General features: G+C 50.4%; 1 protein-coding gene across 1 annotated transcript in view; it reads left to right on the top strand.

The window, feature by feature from the left end:
* The window catches only part of LOC130108340 (plexin-A2-like), a 179689-nt gene that overhangs the window by 65154 nt on the left and 95221 nt on the right, over positions 1 to 19314 (top strand). The window contains exons 5-8 of the mRNA XM_056275245.1: positions 5824 to 5947; positions 9499 to 9652; positions 13779 to 13875; positions 16795 to 16909. Of these exons, the coding sequence (XP_056131220.1) occupies positions 5824 to 5947; positions 9499 to 9652; positions 13779 to 13875; positions 16795 to 16909 (490 nt within the window). The remainder of the gene's footprint in view (positions 1 to 5823; positions 5948 to 9498; positions 9653 to 13778; positions 13876 to 16794; positions 16910 to 19314) is intronic.

Here is a 19314-nt window from a genome sequence, read left to right as displayed (position 1 = left end):
TCGAAGGAAAGCGCCTCCCCACTTTCGTGACAAGGCGAATCCAAGCCGAACCACTGTTTTTCCGACACACACAGAGACGCATTCACATGACGAACACAAGCCGACTCCGCCCCCCTCCCGAAGACAGCGTTGCCAATGAATGCTGCTTCATCGAGTCCGGCCATAGTCGGATCTGACGAGACCGGGGCGCGAACCCCAGTCCCCAGTGGGCAACTGCATCGACACCAAGCCGATGCTTAGACCGCTACGCCACCGCGGACCCCAGTGTACACTCTTTTACGTGTCTAGGTAGCTACGCACCCCAGGACAACTGTTCGACAAACTGGTTTAAGTGCCAGAAAATCAATGTTAAAGTTAAAGGACCAATATAAAAGCCAGCAAACCAATGTTTAAGCCAGCAAACTGATACATAGGACAGTCTATATATATATATACATACATGTGTGTATATATGTGTATGTATATGTGTGTGTGTGTGTGACACACACACACACACCAGATGACCATGTAGTTTAACATCAAATCAATGTATATTCTCACAATTCAAATGACCTTTTTTTTCCTGAATGGCACCCCATACAACAGTGTAATTGCCTGTCGAGTGCAGGGGACTAATATGAAGGCAGTAGTACAAAAGGACCCTGAGGTTAGTCTACTACTACCTTCACCTCCCACCCCCTCAAATAATACACAAAGCTACTGCCGCGCCATGCATGATAGATATATGACATTATATATCTTATATACTGTGTCAAAGCCTCCTTTCTGCCTGTAGTATCACTGAGGCGATATCGCCTCAGCCCACACAAATTTGAAAAAGAGAACAATAATATGGTGCAGCATCGGCAGTAATGCGGACGTTGTACCGGACCGTCGTGGTGAAGAGGGAGCTGAGCTGGAAGGCGAAGCTCTCAATTTACCAGTCAATCTTCGTTCCAACCCTCACCTGTGGTCATGAGCTTTGGGTAGTGACCGAAAGGGTGAGATCGCGGATACAAGCGGCTGAAATGAGTTTCCTCCGTAGGGTGTCTGGGCTCAGCCTTAGAGGTAGGGTGAGGAGCTCGAACATCCAGAGGGAGCTCGGAGTAGAGCCGCTGCTCCTTCACATCGACAGGAGCCACTTAAGGTGGTTCGGGCATCTGATTAGGAGGCCCCCCTGGGCGCCTTCCTTTGGAGGTTTACCGGGCACGGCCAACTGGGAGGAGACTCCGGGTTAGACCCAGAACTCGCTGGAGGGACTACATGTCCAACTGGCCTGGGAACGCCTTGGGATCCCCCAGGAGGAGCTGGAGGGCGTTGCTGGGGAGAGGAACATCTGGAGTGGCCTACTTAGCTTGCTGCCACCTCGACCCGACCCCGGAGAAGCGGCCGATGATGAATGAAAAATAATATCACGATGATTTCGTTTTTGTTTTTATTCATTTTTCTTGTTTTTTTTAAATATTTTCTCCCCCTCACTCACTCACCAAGAGTCTGTTGGGACAGTGTCGCGGCATCGTTAAGCTCGATACCTCATCAGTGTGGCTTTCACATGGCAGGTTATTGTAGCAACGGTACATCCGGCGCTTCAGCACCACGGACAGCGCCCGGGCAGCCAGCCACTCGTTGCCTCCAGTGTCTTGAAGTCCGCTGCTGCAGGCAGAAATTCAATGGACACGTCACAGACGGTTGGGAGGAAGGGCTTTGTGTGCTTGTGTTATCTGGCTGTGTTTAGCTGTGTGTGTGTGTGTGTGCGTGTTGTGTGTGCATGCCCATGCGGATGTAGCCGTCGCTTTGTTTTAACATGTGATTATATCCTGCCGTGTCTGTTTTTGTGGAAGGGAAGAGAAAATCGAACGTGTGCACTCCCAGCAGGCATTTATGATGGCGTCCCCCTTCCCCTGACACCTCTGTGCATTCCACGGTGTGAGGACCCCCCCTCAAGAATGTGAGTGATGGAACACAAAAGTGTCGACAGAGGGGAAGCTGAGTGACAGCCCCAAGCAAAGGTGGCGGCGGTGGTGTGTGTGTGTGTGTGTGGGGGGGGGGTGTTGGAGGCAGGTAATTGGGGAGGCAGGATGCTAGTCAACACTCTGTAGCATGCACTCCAGCTAATGAGAGAGACCAGGGGTCAGCTTCTAACTACACGTAGAGAATAGCTGTCTCGCGGCCCCGCGAAACCATGGCAACAGCGACCCACCTGCCCACCCACCCTCTTCTGCCATACCTCCCCCTGCACTCTCATATCCCTCCTCCCCATCCAAATGAATAATGGAAGACCAAAAAAAAAAAATCACAGCAAGAAACATCAATTCTGTGTTTTTTTATTCTCTCCTTTTTTTGTTAGCTTAATGACTGCTGCGATATTGCCATCTAGCTAGGAGCCGTGCATAAAACTCTGCTGCAGCCCACACCTGAGAACACATTAAGCATCATTTTCTGCGGCTATTGTGGATGTAAGAGAGACGCTAAATTGCAGGCAGAGTATTACCCTGTCAGAGAAAGGAGTAAGAGCTACTGATTTCAGCTAGTGCGAGAGAGAGGGAGTGAGCAAAAGAGAGAGACAGGAGAGAGCCAGGAAGTGCAGGCAAGATGAAGTGATGGAGTCAAATGTACAAAATGGAGAAGAAAGAGGGCACATCAAAAGGAATTGAGTTGACTATCTGATATGGTCACATTAGATGTATAGAAATAGAAATTCTGTGAAGATGAAGGGGGTGAAACCTTATAACCGCTTTAAAAGCTTTCACTTGGCTGCTCCTGCGGTTCCTGTTTCCTCAGTGGAAGAGGTCCATGCACTACCATGCTAATTCTACACTCGCCTGATCTCAGGATACCCCAGGGGGTATAGTGTGTATACACTGATACGCCAAAACACGATCACTCATGGGTGAACCAAATGCTGTGATCATCTCCATGGGCAGCATGGTGGCGCGGGGATTAGTGCTGTCACCTCACAGCAAGAAGGTCCTGGGTTCAATTCCCAGTCCTTTCTGTGCCGAGTTTGCATGTTCTCTCCGTGTCTGCGTGGGTGTCCACCGGGAGCTCCGGTTTCCTCCCATATTCCAAAGACCTGTAAGTCAGGTGACTCAGATACTAAATTGCCCCTGTGTGTGAATGTGTGCATGAAAGGCTTCTGGGGTGCTCCCCGTCAGCAGTGGCGAGTACCTACCAACAGTAGTCTGAGGAGAGACAAACCGGCGACAGGGTGTTGGGCGCCCAAGGCTCATCTATTCGCGAGGGCAACGAAAACTATCCTGTCTGGTCCGAACCAAAATAAGGTCTACTGTGGCACAAGTCACAGAACATTTTAATGATGGTCACAGGAGGAATGTGTCACGGTACACAATGCATCACACCCTGCTGCGTATGGGGGCTGCATAGCCACAGACCAGTAAGAGTGGCCATGAGGACCTCTGTCCACCATTGAAAGCACCTACAATGGGCACACGAGCATTGGATCTGGACATTGGAGCTGTGGAAGAATGTCGCCTGGTCCCCAGAGTCCCATTTTCTTTTAGACCACATGGTCAGCTGTGTACTTATGCGCCGTTTACCTGGGGAAGTGATGGCACCAGGATGCACTGTGGGAAGATGACAAGCCAGTGGAGGGAGTGTGGTGCTCCGGGCAATGTTCTGCTCGGAAGCCCCAAGTCCGGCCATCCGTGTGGACATCAGTGTGACACGTACCACCTACCTAAACCTCCTTGCAGACCAGATACACCCCTCCATGGCAGTGGTATTCCTCTATTGGCCTTTCAGCAGGATAATGCGCCCTGCCACACTGCACAAATTGTTTGGGAATTTTTTGAGGAACACGAAGGGTTCAAGGTGTTGCCCTGGCCTCCAGATTCTCCACATCTCAATGTGATTTGAGCATCTGTGAGATGTGCTGGACCGAGAAGTCCGATCCACGGCGGCTCCACCTCGCAACTTACAAGACTTAAAGGATGTACCGCGCGATACCGCAGGACACCTTCAGGGGTCTTGTAGCGGTCTTGTAGAGTCCATGCCTCGGCGGGTCGGTGCTGTTTTGGCGGCGCGCAGGGGACCAACAGCATATTAGGCAGGTGGTCATCATGTTTTGACTCAACATTGTATGTGTGTACAGTGTCTGTGAGTATTTGCACTCGGCGACTGACTGTTCATGTATGTGCCCGGCAGATATGATTCGAACCTTTGACAGCATAATTACGCGGGCTGTAGATGAAGATGTAGCCCGGAGTCAATAAGTGTCTAACTGTGTGGTTAAGAGGCGTGATACAGGCTTGACACGTGCTAACACACATGCGCGCACAGTCAGCAGCAAAGGGGAGGAGAAAGGCCAGCGCTGCAGTGGCTCATCAGCAGTGTGGACGGCACCTGACCTGTCGGGAGTCCAATTAGAGCCACTGTGACCAGACAGCCAGTTAGCCAGACTGGAGACTAAAGACAGATACTTAGACTGCTGGGCTGAATGAGAATATAGTGCCTTTGGTCTAATGGGGAGGAGGGTAACACAGTTTTAATGGGAAGGAGGAGACAGCCGAGCTTTAATGAGAGACACTGTGAAATGTGTATGTGTGTGTGTATGGGGGGGGGGGTTTAAGGTGCTCGATTCGATATCTGACCATTAATATCCCTTATGAACAAACGGGGTATAATTTGCTCTAGTTATGCATCCAAAGTTATGCGGTGAGTGAAGGATGTAATTTGCACGTGTAAAACTTGCAGTGGTGTGGCTGGGTAGTTTGTATTGCGACAGTGTATTAAATTAGGCGCTGGGGGCAGTGGCGTCGGCCGCTGTGTTGCTGCAGACGAGCTCCGTGGCTTATGGCGAATGCGTGTCTTCCCAGCGGCCTTGATCAACACCCACTAGTTTAGAAGGACTGCTGCAACCACGTCAAGGCCCCGGGTCAGCGCTGGACAGCTGTTTGAGACGATGGGAATGTTGTGTGTTACTGGTATTCAGCGTAGTGAGTACTTAACGTCGCAGTGAGGTGGTGACCTCGATACTGCAGGATTTCTTTACTGGACTGATGCTAGGAAGTGTTCTCGAGGGGCGTCCGGGTAGTGCAGTGGTCTATTCCATTGCCTACCAACATGGGGATCGCCGGCTTGGTCGGGCGTCCCTACAGACACAGATGGCCGTGTCTGCGGGTGGGAAGCTGGATGTGGGTGTGTGTCCTGGTCGCTGCACTAACGCCTCCTCTGGTCGGTCGGGGTGCCTGTTGGGGGGGGGGGGGAATAGCGTGATCCTCCCACGCGCTACGTCCCCCTGGCAAAACTCCTCACTGTCAGGTGAAAAGAAGCAGCTGGCGACTCCACATGTATCAGAGGAAGCACGTGGTAGTCTGCAGCCCTCCCCGGATCGGCAGAGGGGGTGGAGCAACAACCGAGACAGCTCGGAAGAGTGGGGTAATTGACCGGGTACAACTGGGGAGAAAAAAAAGGGGGGGTAAACAAAAAACAAACAAATAAATAAATAAAAGAACGCGTTCTCACTCTTGTTACAACCACCTCCTTTTTCTGTTCCTCTCTGTTACAACACTGGCCACCCTTTGCCCCCCCATTTTGTCTTTCACCCACCCTCTTTTGTTGCACAGCGTTCTCCTTATGGATGCAGGATCAACATTTCTTGTTTTTAATCGCCGCTTGTTTATTACAACGAGCTACAACAACAGTAACGTCTCTGTGTATTCCTCACGGTTTTCCATTATGCTGGAGGTCAGATACTGTGTGATTCCTGGTACAACACTGAGAAGTCTGCTCCTTTTTTTTCTTTTTCTTTTTGTTCTCGTTCCTGTTGTGCTGGTAAACATTCTCTCCCTCACTGCCCTCCTCCTCCTCCTCTCCTCTGTGCAGGTGCTCCCAGAGGAACCGGTGCGAGCGCGCCGACGAGCCGTACCGCTTTGCAGCCTCCCTCAACCAGTGTGTGAAGGCCACCGTGTACCCAGACAGCATCGCCGTGTCAGAACCCAGTGTACCTGTAAGTTAACGCGACACACAACTGCGTGCGCAACGCACAAACATGACATGCAAAGGAACACGCACATGCACGCCTGCACAGTGTGGTGTGAAATCTCTACAACTGTTGAACTAGGGGTGTAAGAAAATATCAATACACTCAAGTATCGTAGTATATCTTTTGTGATACTGTATCGAGTCTCAAACAAACATTTTGTGTAGTGTGTAACCCCACGACCGCTAGATCAGCGTTTGTCAAACCTCTCCTGGAGGACCACTTGTCCCGCATGTTTTAGATCTCTCCCTGCTCCAACACAGCTGATTTAAATGATCAGTTTTGTTATTAGGCAGCTTCGGGAGCTCATGACGAGTTGATCATTTGAATCAGCTGTGTTGGAGCAGGGAGGGAGAGATCTAGAACATGCAGGACAAGTGGTCCTCCAGGAGAGGTTTGACAAACGCTGCGCTAGATAACAGTGTTGTAATCGATCTTCAGCCATTTGACTCTTACACTCCGACGCAATAGTGTAAACTGAGACAGGAAGTAGCTTAAGCGCAAAGAACACGGGCCCATGAAACCGCAATATATCGCATTTCTTACAGCACCGTGATATATACCGTGGTGTATTGAATCTCAGCCCCCCTGTATCGTGGTACGTATCGCATCGCCAGAGCCTCGCCGGTACACAGCCCTGCTCTGAACAGTTGTTTCTCATCTGCATGTGTGCAGCCGACATTTCCAGGCAGAGCTTCCTTTTAATAAAGCCCACGTACCGTACAGCCGGAGTTCATCTCGTCTCGGTTCTGGCCGATGCATAAACATAAGCTGCGAAGGTTCACGAGAGCGCTACGTGGGCGTTTCGCCGCGCACACGCTCACTCGGAACAAAGCAAGTTGGCGTTCGTGCCAAGATGCGTTTTGTGTGGGAGTGTGCGTCGGTGTGGAAGTCGTTGGAGCGCAGCTGTGACGCGGCGCGCTAGTTTCGGGGCGGACCGGGTCAAAACGGGCAGAGATAGTGGAGTGAAAGGATCTGGCTCTCTTAAGTTCTGCCCGATGCGCCGTCGGCGCACAAACGTGGACGCGCATATGCATTAGCCTTTCAGACACCCACGCCGTGAAACCCCGGCGGGCTGAAATCCCTGAGTACTCCCACCGGCGGTAACGCCTGCGGTGCGGCGCCTCCGAGGTGTGACCTGCCTTGTTTGCCGTATTTACACACAGGGGTTTAATAGGAGTACGCTGTGTTTGCTCTTATGTTTTGTCCCCATGCTGAAAGGTTTCCATTTCATCCGTGCCAAGCAGCGGGGGCTCGCCTTGTCGCCTCGCCTGCAAGCGCACACTCAAAACACGCAACAACAACAAAAAAGTGCAGATTCCGCCGCGCCGGCGGCGATCGCCATGACAACAAATGCGCGCCAGGAGAGATGGGAGGCGCAGACAAAACAGTCAAATTACCATTATTAAAACTTTGCCAGCAATCAGGGCAGACCGTCGCTGCCAAGCTGCGGAAAACACCTACCGCATCGCCGGGGAGACGGAGGGGAACAAAAAGAGCAAGAGATAAACACACGAAGAACACACACGTGTTTGTTCAGCAGTAACCTAGCAGTCAGCGCGTGTGTGTCTGCGTGTGTGTGTGTGTGTGTGTTTGGCAGAGCGGTGAGAGCTAATTAATGTGAGGGGTTACTCGGGGAATTCCACATTGACTAAAGACATTGATTGCTATGATTTCTGTAATCAAGGGTATCTCAGACACACCTTGAAGTAAAAACAACACAAACACACTGGAAATGAGAGGAAACAACAACAACAACAAAAAAGGAGAGAGGCGTGCGGTAGAAAAATATCCCATCCCAAGAAAACGTCCTACTCTTGCCAGCGACGGTCGACGGCTCTTCAAATGGTTTTCCGCTTCCGGTGCGGGAAGATGGCGGCGCGAGTTCACGTTTGCGGCGGCCTCGTCCAGTACCGTCCATGCAGTGTCTTTGTCCACGTCCGCGTCTAAGTTTGTGTTTTTATTTGATGGCTGGGAGAGCTTGGGCTGCTACCTCCTGCGGGCCCAGGGACCACGGCCCTGCCTGGAGCTGCGCCCGAGGAGGGAGCACCGAGGGCGGTCTGACAACGCGGAAGCGGGGCAGGCTAAGCTAACTGCTAGCCCATGCAGACCGGCAGTTCCGAAAACACCGAGGGTGGTCTGGCGGCGGCCTCGCCAAGCGTTGACTGTGTTTTTAGTGTCGTCGTGTGGAGTGCGGGGAGGTGTGTCGAAGGTGTCTGGCTGGGAGAGCTGGTGTTGGATCGGCTGTGGGAGCCTGCTCTGCTCCGTCCTGCGGGCCCAGGGACCACGGCCTTACCTGAAGCTGCACCCGAGGAGGAAACACCGAGGGCGGTCTGACAGAACGCGGAAGCGGGGCAGGCTAAGCTAACTGCTAGCCCATGCAGACCGGCAGTTCCGACAGTCATCCTGGCGTTCGCTCTCTTGGACAGTGAATTTGTTTGTCTATTTATTTATTTTGATGTGCTGGATATATGTGTCTTCGTAGTTTTTTGTGGTTTGGATAAATGTGTTCTCGTAGTTTGTGTTGCGCTGCTGTGGGCTGGGGGGGGAAACACTATTTCGTTTCATTTCGTGTGCGCAGGTGCAAGAAATGAGACGACAAAATAAGTGTTGCCGATTCCTAAAGAAGCCGCGTCCGTCCGCCCGGCCCCGCAGAACACAGCGAGAAACACACAAAACGAAGTAAAACTTCAAACTTACAAACTAAAACAGCAGCTAATGGAACAAGGCTTCGACGCTCTGGTGATAATTACCCAGACTGCCTCTCTTCGCTGCAGCGCCAAATCATACACCCTGTGCACAGAATGTGTTTATTTATAGGCTGAGCAGCTGAACACTCTTGCTACCCTCTGCCCTGTTCTCCAGAGACCCACTTCAAACGCCTGCGTGTCTATGCTGCAACGTGCATGTGTGTGTCTGTGTGTGTCCTCCCCCCGTTTCATGTATCCCTGTGTCCTTGTGAACTTTGGAGAGAAAAAAGGATAACATTTGTCAAGCGGACATTTTTCCGTCTTCCCTGTCGGCTACTGCGTTGGTTTGCCGCTGATAAAATCACTACAGCGTTTCTGCTTGGTGCTGTCCAGACGTACACCGAAGCTTTAAGTCAAAACACGACGTCAGCGTGTCCCCGTATCTTGATTTTTATGTGCAGGATGATGTTAAAAATACATTTTAGAGCAGAATTTAGAAAAAAAGTAATGTAGTCAACAGTACCTATCTATCTATCTATATATATAGATATCTATATATCTTTATATAGTATATCTATAGATAGATAGATATATAGATAGCTATATATATATATATCTTAAGAAAACACGTTTATATATATATACACACACACACACACGTGTTTTCTTAAACTCGCTCCGTTTCATTCAGATGGTCATGACATCCTCCATGTCACGGTCCCATTTGCCACTCTTCGTATTGCCTTTGTCTCCTGCGCAACACAACCTTTGCCACATTATGAAGCTATTGTTCAACGATTGTCTTTTTTTTTTTATCCCCGTGCACAGCTGCTGGTGAAAGTGAACGATGTTCCAGATCTTTCCGCGGGCATCACCTGCTCTTTTGGCAACTTAACAGAGGTGGAGGGAAAGGTCAGCGGTAACCAGATACTCTGTGTGTCTCCTGCAGCCAAGGATGTCCCGCTCATCCCCACTGACCAAGGTAGGGAGAACGCGCGCACACACACACACACACACACACACACACACACACACACACACACACATATACCCTCACTCAAATGTGCTGTGTGCACAAAAGTGCTCACTTACACTCTTTCATCCGAAGTAAACAAACACTGAATGACTTCAGTAAATGCAGGAATTAATATTTATTTGTAGTAGGACGCCGTAGGTGCATATGACCATGGTGATGAATTGAGGAGTGAGAATTAAATCGAACCCCCGCCGAGGATTCACACATCAAACAGCAGCCTTCATAGGCCCCTAAATCTGTTTTGTTTGTGTGTCTCTTTACACCCCCCCCCCCCGGTTGATGTGAGGGTTGATAAGCTGTGCTCACTTAGGTCCACCTCCATTCCCGTTTGCAGTCGCACACAGCAGAGTGAGCCGGCGCACAAACAGACACTCTGTCGTGCCGTTATTAATCCGGCGCCCCTTCCTCACATCAGCCATGCCTGCCAAACAGCCTCCCACCATCCCAGGGGGCAGCGCCCGGGCGATGGAGTGTGCTCCACACAAGGCCGCGGTCCATTAGGGCTGAAGGGAGATCGGATCAGGGCCCACCAGCCGGCGACGGGGCCACAGCTGTCCATCTTACTGCCCTCGGGTGGAGCTAATGCACAACTTTCTAGCATGCTTGCTGGAGCCGGGCGGGGAAGGATTTGGGTGGAGGTGTGACTGAAGGTTGACACAATGGATTAGTAGTGTGGTATAGCCAGAACTGCAGGTGCAGCACCTCTATTGGCTTTGGAAAGATGTGTTTCCTGGCCGGCCAAGGTAGACAACATTGACTGCCTCTCTTCAGGTCAGGAGGTTCAATCAGCCTTTTTGTTCCTCAAATTTAAGTGGACATTTTGACAATTTTTCTGATGAGCCTTGTTTTGATAGCATAACAAATTGATGAGATAAAATTGGAACATTGTCTGAAATAAATCTCAGTTCACTCACAATAAACAGATATGATAGGGATCACCCATGGAATTTTAATGATGTGTCAGACATTTTTACCTCTGCATAGCTAAAAAATATAGTTTACTTTGGTGGTGGACACCATTTGTTTACACACACACATACATATATACTGGCGGCCTGTCCAGGGTGTCTCCCCGCCTGCCGCCCAATGACTGCTGGAATAGGCTCCAGCATCCCCACAACCCTGAGAGCAGGATAAGCGGGTTTGGATAATGGATGGATGGATGGATGGATGGATGGAGTTTATGAATCCCAAAACAGCAACACATACTGTTTGTCAACAAACAACCAAGATGGCTGCAGGCTGACCCGACAGAGAGAGTCTGAATAATGAATCATGTGCCGTGTGTGGAAATCTCTGTGTGTTTCTGGGGCTCAGTAATCCCCTTCACAGCGAGTAAATGGCAGCTTTGTTTGCCCAGACCTCCCATGAGGAGTGATGCATCAGCCACTAATATGAATCTTATCCCCAAGGTAAATGTCAGCGAACACCCCCCCCCCCAACTTTCCCCTCCATCCATCCACCTGTCATCAGACCCTCTGTCTCTCTTCTTTCCTCTCTCTCTCTCACTGTCTCTTTGTCTCTATCGCTCTCTATTTCTGGGTACTGCGCTTCTTCCCCTCCTTCTCCATTGCACTCTCCATCACGATGATAATGGCGATCCCCCTGGTTTCCATCCATCCCGATAGGCTGGTGCATCCTCCCTCGCCCCCTCCGTCCCAGAGCCGGCTTGTCCGTCTGACCGGCGACCACGCGGACATTGATCATGTGCAGCAATAATGAGGTGAAGAGAGGGGAGGAGAGGAGAGGGAGTCAGAGCGGAAAAAGATAGGATCTGAAACGAGAGAGGAATGGAGCTGAAGGGGGGGGGGGACACAAGGGAGAAGAAGGGGGAAGGAAAGACCGAGAAAAGAGGCATCGTGCAGGGAGAGCAAATGGAGAGACCGCCGTGTGTCTGCGTGTTTTGGCGGCGTGAATGATATCAGGTTGAAGTGAAACTGAACCGACGGCAGTTTTCTCCAGTAGCTCTCGAACATTAGAATTAAGAGGAAAAAATCAGACCATTTGTTTGGACAGGAGCTGCATGAGCAGGGGTAGAAAGCGCACAGGCCCGGCGTGCCATGTGCACAGTTCTGTGTGAAACAGAGTAAGACGCCTAACAGGTGCTGCAGGGAGAACAGGGCACGGGGGGTCATTCAAACCTCCCACTCACTGAATGTCATCTAAGCCTCGGTGAAGCGCACACACACACACACACACACAGTTTGAATCCTCACAAAGAGGTAAGAGACTTTGGCAGTTGTGCGGAAAGCACAGCCAGCGCTCAGCTCAACAAAACACCGGTCGGAAAACGGACCCACTCCCACCGCCTCATCTGTAATGTAAAATATCCACTTTTTATTATTATTTTCTACATCTTTCTCCCCTGGCCTCCATGCAGACAACTCATTCAGCTCGATCATGTGGTCATGCCTGCAACGCTACTCTCTCTCTCTCTCTCTCTCTCCTGGATATGATGCGGAAATCCTAATAAGTGACTTGTTCTCGGGTGAGGGAGGTATAAATCTGTTATGTGAGGCTGACAGAGGAGAAATGGTCAGCCTGCCTGCTCCTCAGGGGGAGACTTGTAGCCCCCTGCCCTGAAAAGAGGCGAGCTCTCTCGGGGACCGGCCAGTGCAGCACTGCCCCGCCTCTGGGATGGTGCCAGAACCACCAGTGGGCAGTGAAGGTGAATTGGGGACATAAATCTTGGAGGAGAGATACACACTTTTTTTTTTTTAATTTGGTGTGCTATAGCCCCACAGAACTGCACCCACTCATACCACATAGAGTGGGTGCATAGTTGTAGTATATCCACCCTTTTTCAGTGCTGCATCCATTTTCCTTCAGCTAAGCACTAACTCAGTTGGATTTATAAACTGGGTTGATATTTGGAGCTCGGTTCTGAATGTTCCGGTGTGTTGTAGCGTGAAATTCAAAACCAAGCCTGATTTATTGCAGTAAGTTTGCTTGTATACAGAATGTGACTTGGTGAGTGGCACCCATAGCGTGCATCAAGCAGAACAATAAAGGAAGAGAAGTAGTGTATAGAAAGGTATTACCGAGCAGGATTTGAATTACAACAGTTGAAAATGGAAATCAGGGTGTCCGGGTAGCGTGGTGGTCTATTCCGTTGCCTACCACCACGGGGATCGCCGGTTCGAATCCCCGTGTTAACCTCCGGCTTGGTTGGCCGTCCCTACAGACACAATTGGCCGTGTCTGCGGGTGGGGAAGACGGATGCGGGTGTGTGTCCTGGTTGCTGCACTAGCGCCTCCTCTGGTCGGTCGGGGCGTCTGTTCGGGTGGAGGAGGGGGAACGGGGGAGTAGCGTGATCCTCCCACACGGTGTCGGAGGAGGCATGTGGTAGTCTGCAGCCCACCGGCAGAGGGGATGGAGCAGCGACCGGGACGGCTCGGAAGAGTGGGGTAATTGGCTGGATACATTTGGGGTGGGGGGGGGGGGGTAAAAAAAAGAAACGAAAAAGAAAAAGAGAAATCTGCTGTTGGAATGTGTGCTTTCAGTGATGGCCTAACAGATTTCACCAGTTTGAAGAGAGCGGTGAGTGCTGGCAACAGCAGTGAATATAAACAGGAACAGATTCGCAGGATGTTTGGATGAGGTGTTGTGAGAACTGGCGAGGGCAACCAAAACATGATCTGGAGTAGTATGAACCTTAGAATAAATACATATAAATATACTGGTTTGGCACGTTTGGCGAACGGAAAGGACTCTTGGCAACGGACATCCTTCAAGGCCTGGTAGAAGGGACTAGGAAGAGAGGGAGACCGAGGAAAAACCTGGGTAAACCACATCGGAGAATGGCTAACAGATGAGCGTAGTGGAGGCGGGGAGAGCTGCAATGGATGGGGAACGGTGGAAGAGACTTGCTGAGGCAGCAGCTGTGCTCCTACAACCTCCATAGGTTACGGAACGGATGATGATGATGATGATGATGATACAAGCAGTGTGGCGTTGAGAAAATAAGGACGGTGTTAAGATGAATGCATTGTATTCTATATTAATGCAAATATGCACGGAAGACGTCATCTCTTCCTCACTCTCTAATAATCTTTGTGTGTCTTTCTTCCAGACTGGTCAGGTGTGGAGTTGAGGCTCAATTCTAAGGAAACAGGCCAAATGCTGATCAGCACAGAAGTCAGATTCTACAACTGTAGCGTCCACCAATTGTGAGTATTTCTACCCCCCCTCCACCCCCCCCACCCACTCACTACCCCTCTTCTTCATTCATTCTTTTATTTATTTTTTCTTTGCCCGTTTTTCTCCCTAAATTGTACCTGGTCAATTACCCCACTCTTCCGAGCCGTCCCAGACGCTGCCCCACCCCCCTCTGCCGATCCGGGGAGGCGCTGCAGACTACCACACGCCTCCTCCGATACACGTGGGGTCGCCAGCTGCTTCTTTTCACCTGACGGTGAGGAGTTTCACCAGGGGAACGTAGCGCGTGGGAGGATCACGCTATTCCCCCCAGTCCCCTCCCCCCCGAACAGGCGCCCCGACCGACCAGAGGAGGCACTAGTGCAGCGACCAGGACACACACCCACATCCAGCTTCCCACCCGCAGACACAGCCGACTGTGTCTGTAGGGACGGCCGACCAACCCAGAGGTGACACGGGAATTTGAACCGGAGATCCCCGTGTAGGTAGGCAACGGAACAGACCGTTGTGCCACCCAGACGCCCCCCCCCTTCATTCATTCATACCATTCATTTTCTCTTTATTTTTAAAACAAGCAACAAAAAACCCGTGGCAAGCACCACTGAATCGATGCTGTGGGAATTAGTTATGGTTTGTCCTTAACCTTGGCCGGCCGCAGCTTCTGATCCCCTTAAAATGTCCCCTGTAAACTCTAATGCAATGTGATCACTCGCTGCTCCCCGAGCACCACAACAGGAAGTGTCTGTGCTGGCGCCCTAATGAATCCTTCCTATCAGCCATGCTACAAACACCCCATTTTCTGCCCAGCGCCGCCCCGGTGGGGATTTCATGCCTGTTTTCATGGCTGTCTGTCCCTGATTGAATGATGCTGAATCGGATCCCCCACAGCGGTGATAACAATGTCTGCTGTGCCTTTGCAACCACTCGCATCCCTCCGGTGAGGTGGTGCTGTCTGTCTGAGATCCAGAGGCCTCGCTGACCCGGGGCCGTCACGGGTGGAGGGTTTGTTGACAGACAGGACATCACGGAGGAGACACTGGGGAGAAAATCCCGCTCTCTCATATGATCCTTTTTACCATTTCTCAACCCCTTAAACAAGATGCTCTACCTCTTTGGAGTCTTTTACTACATAAAAGAAAAGGCAGGCTCATGCAAACATGCACACAAACTCGCACAAACTCACACAAACACACACTGCCCCGTAGCTGTAGCTGCAGCCGACTGTTTCCTTTGTTGTGATGTTGCTGTCTGTCGTCTGAGGACCCTGCCCGAGGAGCACAGGAAGCAATTACCAGCACCCGCTTCACTTCAGCTAATCAGTGAAGGCTCTTTCTCTCTCTCAGACACACACACACACACACACACACACACACACAGAAATGCCTACATACTTGTATTTGTAAAAGGCGTAGTAAAGTCCTCATATTCACTAATACTTCTTTGTTTACCTCCGATGTTTGTGCTCATCTCTACTGTCCATTCTCTCTCTCTCTCTCTCTCTCTCTCTCTCTCTCTCTGTCTGCTCTCTCTGCTCTGTCTGCTCTCTCTCTGTATGTCTCTCTGCTCTCTCTCTTGTCTCTCTCTCTGCTCTCTCTCAAATTCAAATTCAAATGTGCTTTATTGGCATGACAAGCATTCTCATATCGCCAAAGCATCTCTCCGTCTCTGCTGTCTCTCTCCGTCTCTCTCTGTTCTGTTTGTCTCTGCTCTCTCTCTGTCTCTTCTGTCTCTCTCTCTGCTCTCTCTCTGTTCTCTCTCTGTCACTCTCTCTTTGCTCTCTGCTTTCTCTCTCTCTGCTTTCTCTCTCTCTCTCTCTCTCTCTCTCTCTCTCTCTCTCTCTCTGGTTGCTGGAAGGTGAATCTCTCCTGTTCTCCTGAATCACTGTGTTTGCCAAAGACCCTCCCATGCTTTTGCATTGATGAATATTTCAGAACAAACAAGGGTGCATAATTCAACCTTTACTCAGACAGCGAATGAACAATGCAAACACACACACACACGCACGCACGCACACACACGCACACACGTGAGACTATGTCACAGTCTCTTAACAACTGCTTGTGAATACATCTGCCAGTGAGACACATCACCGTCGCTCACCATCTCACCCACACAGCAGTAGATCGTCTGATGCATGTGTGGCTGTGCTGCGGTACGTGGAGCGTGCAGCGAGGACCTCAGAGGAGGACCTCTGAGGAGGACCTCTGAGGAGGGCGTCGCATGCTTCACTTTGGGCTCTGGCACTTCTACCTTCTTGTGCGTCCTCCATTCCTTCATCCTTTTATGTTCCCTTCTCCCCCTTCCATCTACCTATCTAAAGCACACACAGAGCAGGGAGGTGCATGTGGGATACATGAATATAACCCCCCCACTCACCCCACCCACCACCACCAACACATTAACACAAACACACACACACAAGCGCCACACAAAGAGGCAGACACACACCTATCAGCTGGTAATTACAGCAACGCTGCAACAATACTGCCCTAATGGTAATTGCAGGATCAAGCTGTGCCAATGTCTTATTTGTCCTCATTAGTCAATGCCCCCCCCCCCGTCTCTGTCTCTGTCTCTCGATTTCACTTGCTTTTCCCCCCTCTCTCCTCTCTGTCTGTCTCTCTGACACCATTTATAAGGGCTAAAACACGTCTCCCAGTAACGTGTGGCACAGCTTTAATATATGGCAGTAGAAATGTATGCATGGAGACCTTGGCACTGCACACAGGAGGGAGCGTGTCAACCACAAGGGCACAACAACAGCAGGTGCCCACTTGGGATTCGAACTCATTTCCTCCTTGTTACTTTCTCCACTTAGCAAACCCCCCCCCCCACTCCACTGCGGTCTTTTTCTTGACTCGTGTGTGTGTGTGTCTGTGTGTGTGTGTGTGTGTGTGTGTGTGTGTGTGTCTGTTATGTTGCCCATGCAGGTGTCTCTCATGCGTGAACAGCGCCTTCCGCTGCCACTGGTGCAAGTACCGCAACTTGTGTACCCATGACCCCTCCAGCTGTTCCTTCCAGGAGGGGCGAGTCAATGCCTCAGAGGTGGGTGGAACATACAAGCTCAGAACTGCGCACACACACACACACACATACACACAGTGGCTGAAACAACTTTATCTCGCCTGTTCTTTTTCTCATCATCTTTCATTTTCGCTCTGTTTCCCTCTCTTCTCATCTTTACACTTTCTTCCGTCTCTCTCTCTCTCTCTCTCTCTCTCTCTCTCTCTCTCTCTCTCTCTCTCTCACGCTGTGTCCCCATGTCTGTCTCACTGCTTATTTGTGTTTCTGTCACTCTCTTTTCTTTCTCTCTATCTCTTTTTTTTTTGCTCGCTCTCCTCCGCTCACACCCACTGAACCCGGTCCTTCTCTCCATCTCCTCCGCCCATATCTGGGGCTCCGTGGTGCAGCTCTGTGGCGGCCCCGGGGCGCGTCTTCAGAGAGACGGCCATCTAAGCCCTTCTATTTCCGTACTGGCGTTCCTCGTTCAGAGCTCTTCTTCTTTGCCCGGGCAATTAACAGTCTATTATGTGTGGCGCTGCCGAGCTGAGCGCGTCTTAACAATGACATGGGATCATTTGGACCAAGTCAGTCAAGCTGTGGGTTACACGCGCTGCTTTAAGTGTGTGTGTGCGTGTGGCTAGGTGTGTGTCTCTCAGATGGCGGTGTAGTTAATGTTAGCATTTGGTGTGTGTGTGTGTGTGTGTGTGTGTGTGTGTGTGTGTGTGTGTGTGTGTGTGTGTGTGTGTGTAGAGGTGTGTGTTTCAGTTGCTCCCTTCCCGTTAGCTTATGGCTAAAGACCAAAGAGTGTGCATACTGCTGATGAGATTGTCATGTAAAACATTGAACTGTTGGGAGCGTCAGAGAGCAGACCGCTGGTGCGGACACTTTGAACCACTTGCAGATGTACTTAACTCTCCCTCCCCAACCTCCCATACTGCACACGCACATGTATTTACAGTACTTATATCTATACTAGGGCAGCAGGGTGGCACAGTGGTTAGCGTGGTCGCCTCACAGCAAGAAGGTCCTGGGTTGGAGCCCCGGGGCAGTCCAGCCTTGGTGGGTTGTCCCGGGTCGTCCTCTGTGTGGAGTTTGCATGTTCTCCCCATGTCTGTGTGGGTTTCCTCGGGGGGCTCCGGTTTCCTCCCACAGTCCAAAGACATGTAAGTCAGGTGACTCGGCCATACTAAATTGTCCCTAGGTATGAATGTGTGTGTTTGTGTGTGTGTGTGTGTGTATGTCGGCCTTGTGTGATGGCCTGGCGGCCTGTCCAGGGTGTCTCCCTGCCTGCCACCCAATGACTGCTGGGATAGGCTCCAGCATCCCCGTGACCCTGAGAGCAGGATAGGCGGTTCGGATAATGGATGGAATGGATATTTGTAGTACTTATATTTATAGTACTTATAGCACTAGAAAACTCATCTTGTCAGAAGTGCTTTTGATGTGTGATTAATGTTGTGTTTTTATAAGCTTTGGGTGTGTTGCGTTTATGATCATTTTAACTTACATACAAGGCTCAGCGTTTTCGGTTTTTATCGATTTTCAGCGAAAAATACCCAGATTCTTAAACTGATTTTCACCCGGATTTTATGTTTCCACGGAGCCAAAACTTGTTCCTGTTCATTTGAGGTTATGTAACAGTGTCCTCTTATGGCGAAATTTGGCATGCTGGATGGCTTTGAAAAATAAAAACTGAAAACGCTGAGCCTTGCTTACATAGTGCCTTTGAGTACCCTGAAAAGTGCTCTATAAGTAAAATGCATGGTCATTATTATTATTGTTACTTCTCCCACACATCTTAGGGAACTTGGTTCACGTGTCCGGACCCTCCTCTCTCCGTCGGCGTTAGGACCAGGCAGGTTTTCCTCTGCTGTCAGCAGCTGTCAGTAAGACCGTAACGGCAGCCATTCCACCGGGATGATCCTCACAGCTAATCCCAGTTGAGAGGGAGGTTGATCTGGGATCAGCATAGGATGCTACACACATGATCCCTACGTAGCTCAGCCGAGATTTATAAACACGGGGGAAACTCCCTCCCAAGGAAAGATGCCAGGGAACCAAGGCGGTAATCTTTGGTTGCCATCGAGAGACAAAAGCGAGAGTTGTTCCACCTACATAGAATTGGTTGCTTAGTACCGGGTACATGCAAATGTTTTCTCCATCGTTCACTTACAAAGAGGAATGAGAAACGGTGCGTGTTTGAAAAGCGGGTGATTTCTTGCAGTCTCTTCTCCAGTGGGAATGGATCAGCTGCAGGATTTGTGTCTTGATGGGGTTCAAATATGTATACTAAATTGTCCAAGGTCAAAGCAGTGACATGATTACCGGCTCGATTGGTTAAATTTGTCCTGATGTTTCCAGTCATCATGTAATTATAATGCCTGTTTTGTCTTGCTGCTGACCTGAACACCATTTTGCGTGTATCTGGCTGGTTCTTGGATTTTTAC

This window comes from Lampris incognitus, chromosome 2 (assembly GCF_029633865.1).
Source record: "Lampris incognitus isolate fLamInc1 chromosome 2, fLamInc1.hap2, whole genome shotgun sequence".
Taxonomy (NCBI): domain Eukaryota; kingdom Metazoa; phylum Chordata; class Actinopteri; order Lampriformes; family Lampridae; genus Lampris; species Lampris incognitus.
Note: the sequence above shows the minus strand (reverse complement) of the source record. Positions and strands in the feature narration are given on the sequence as shown.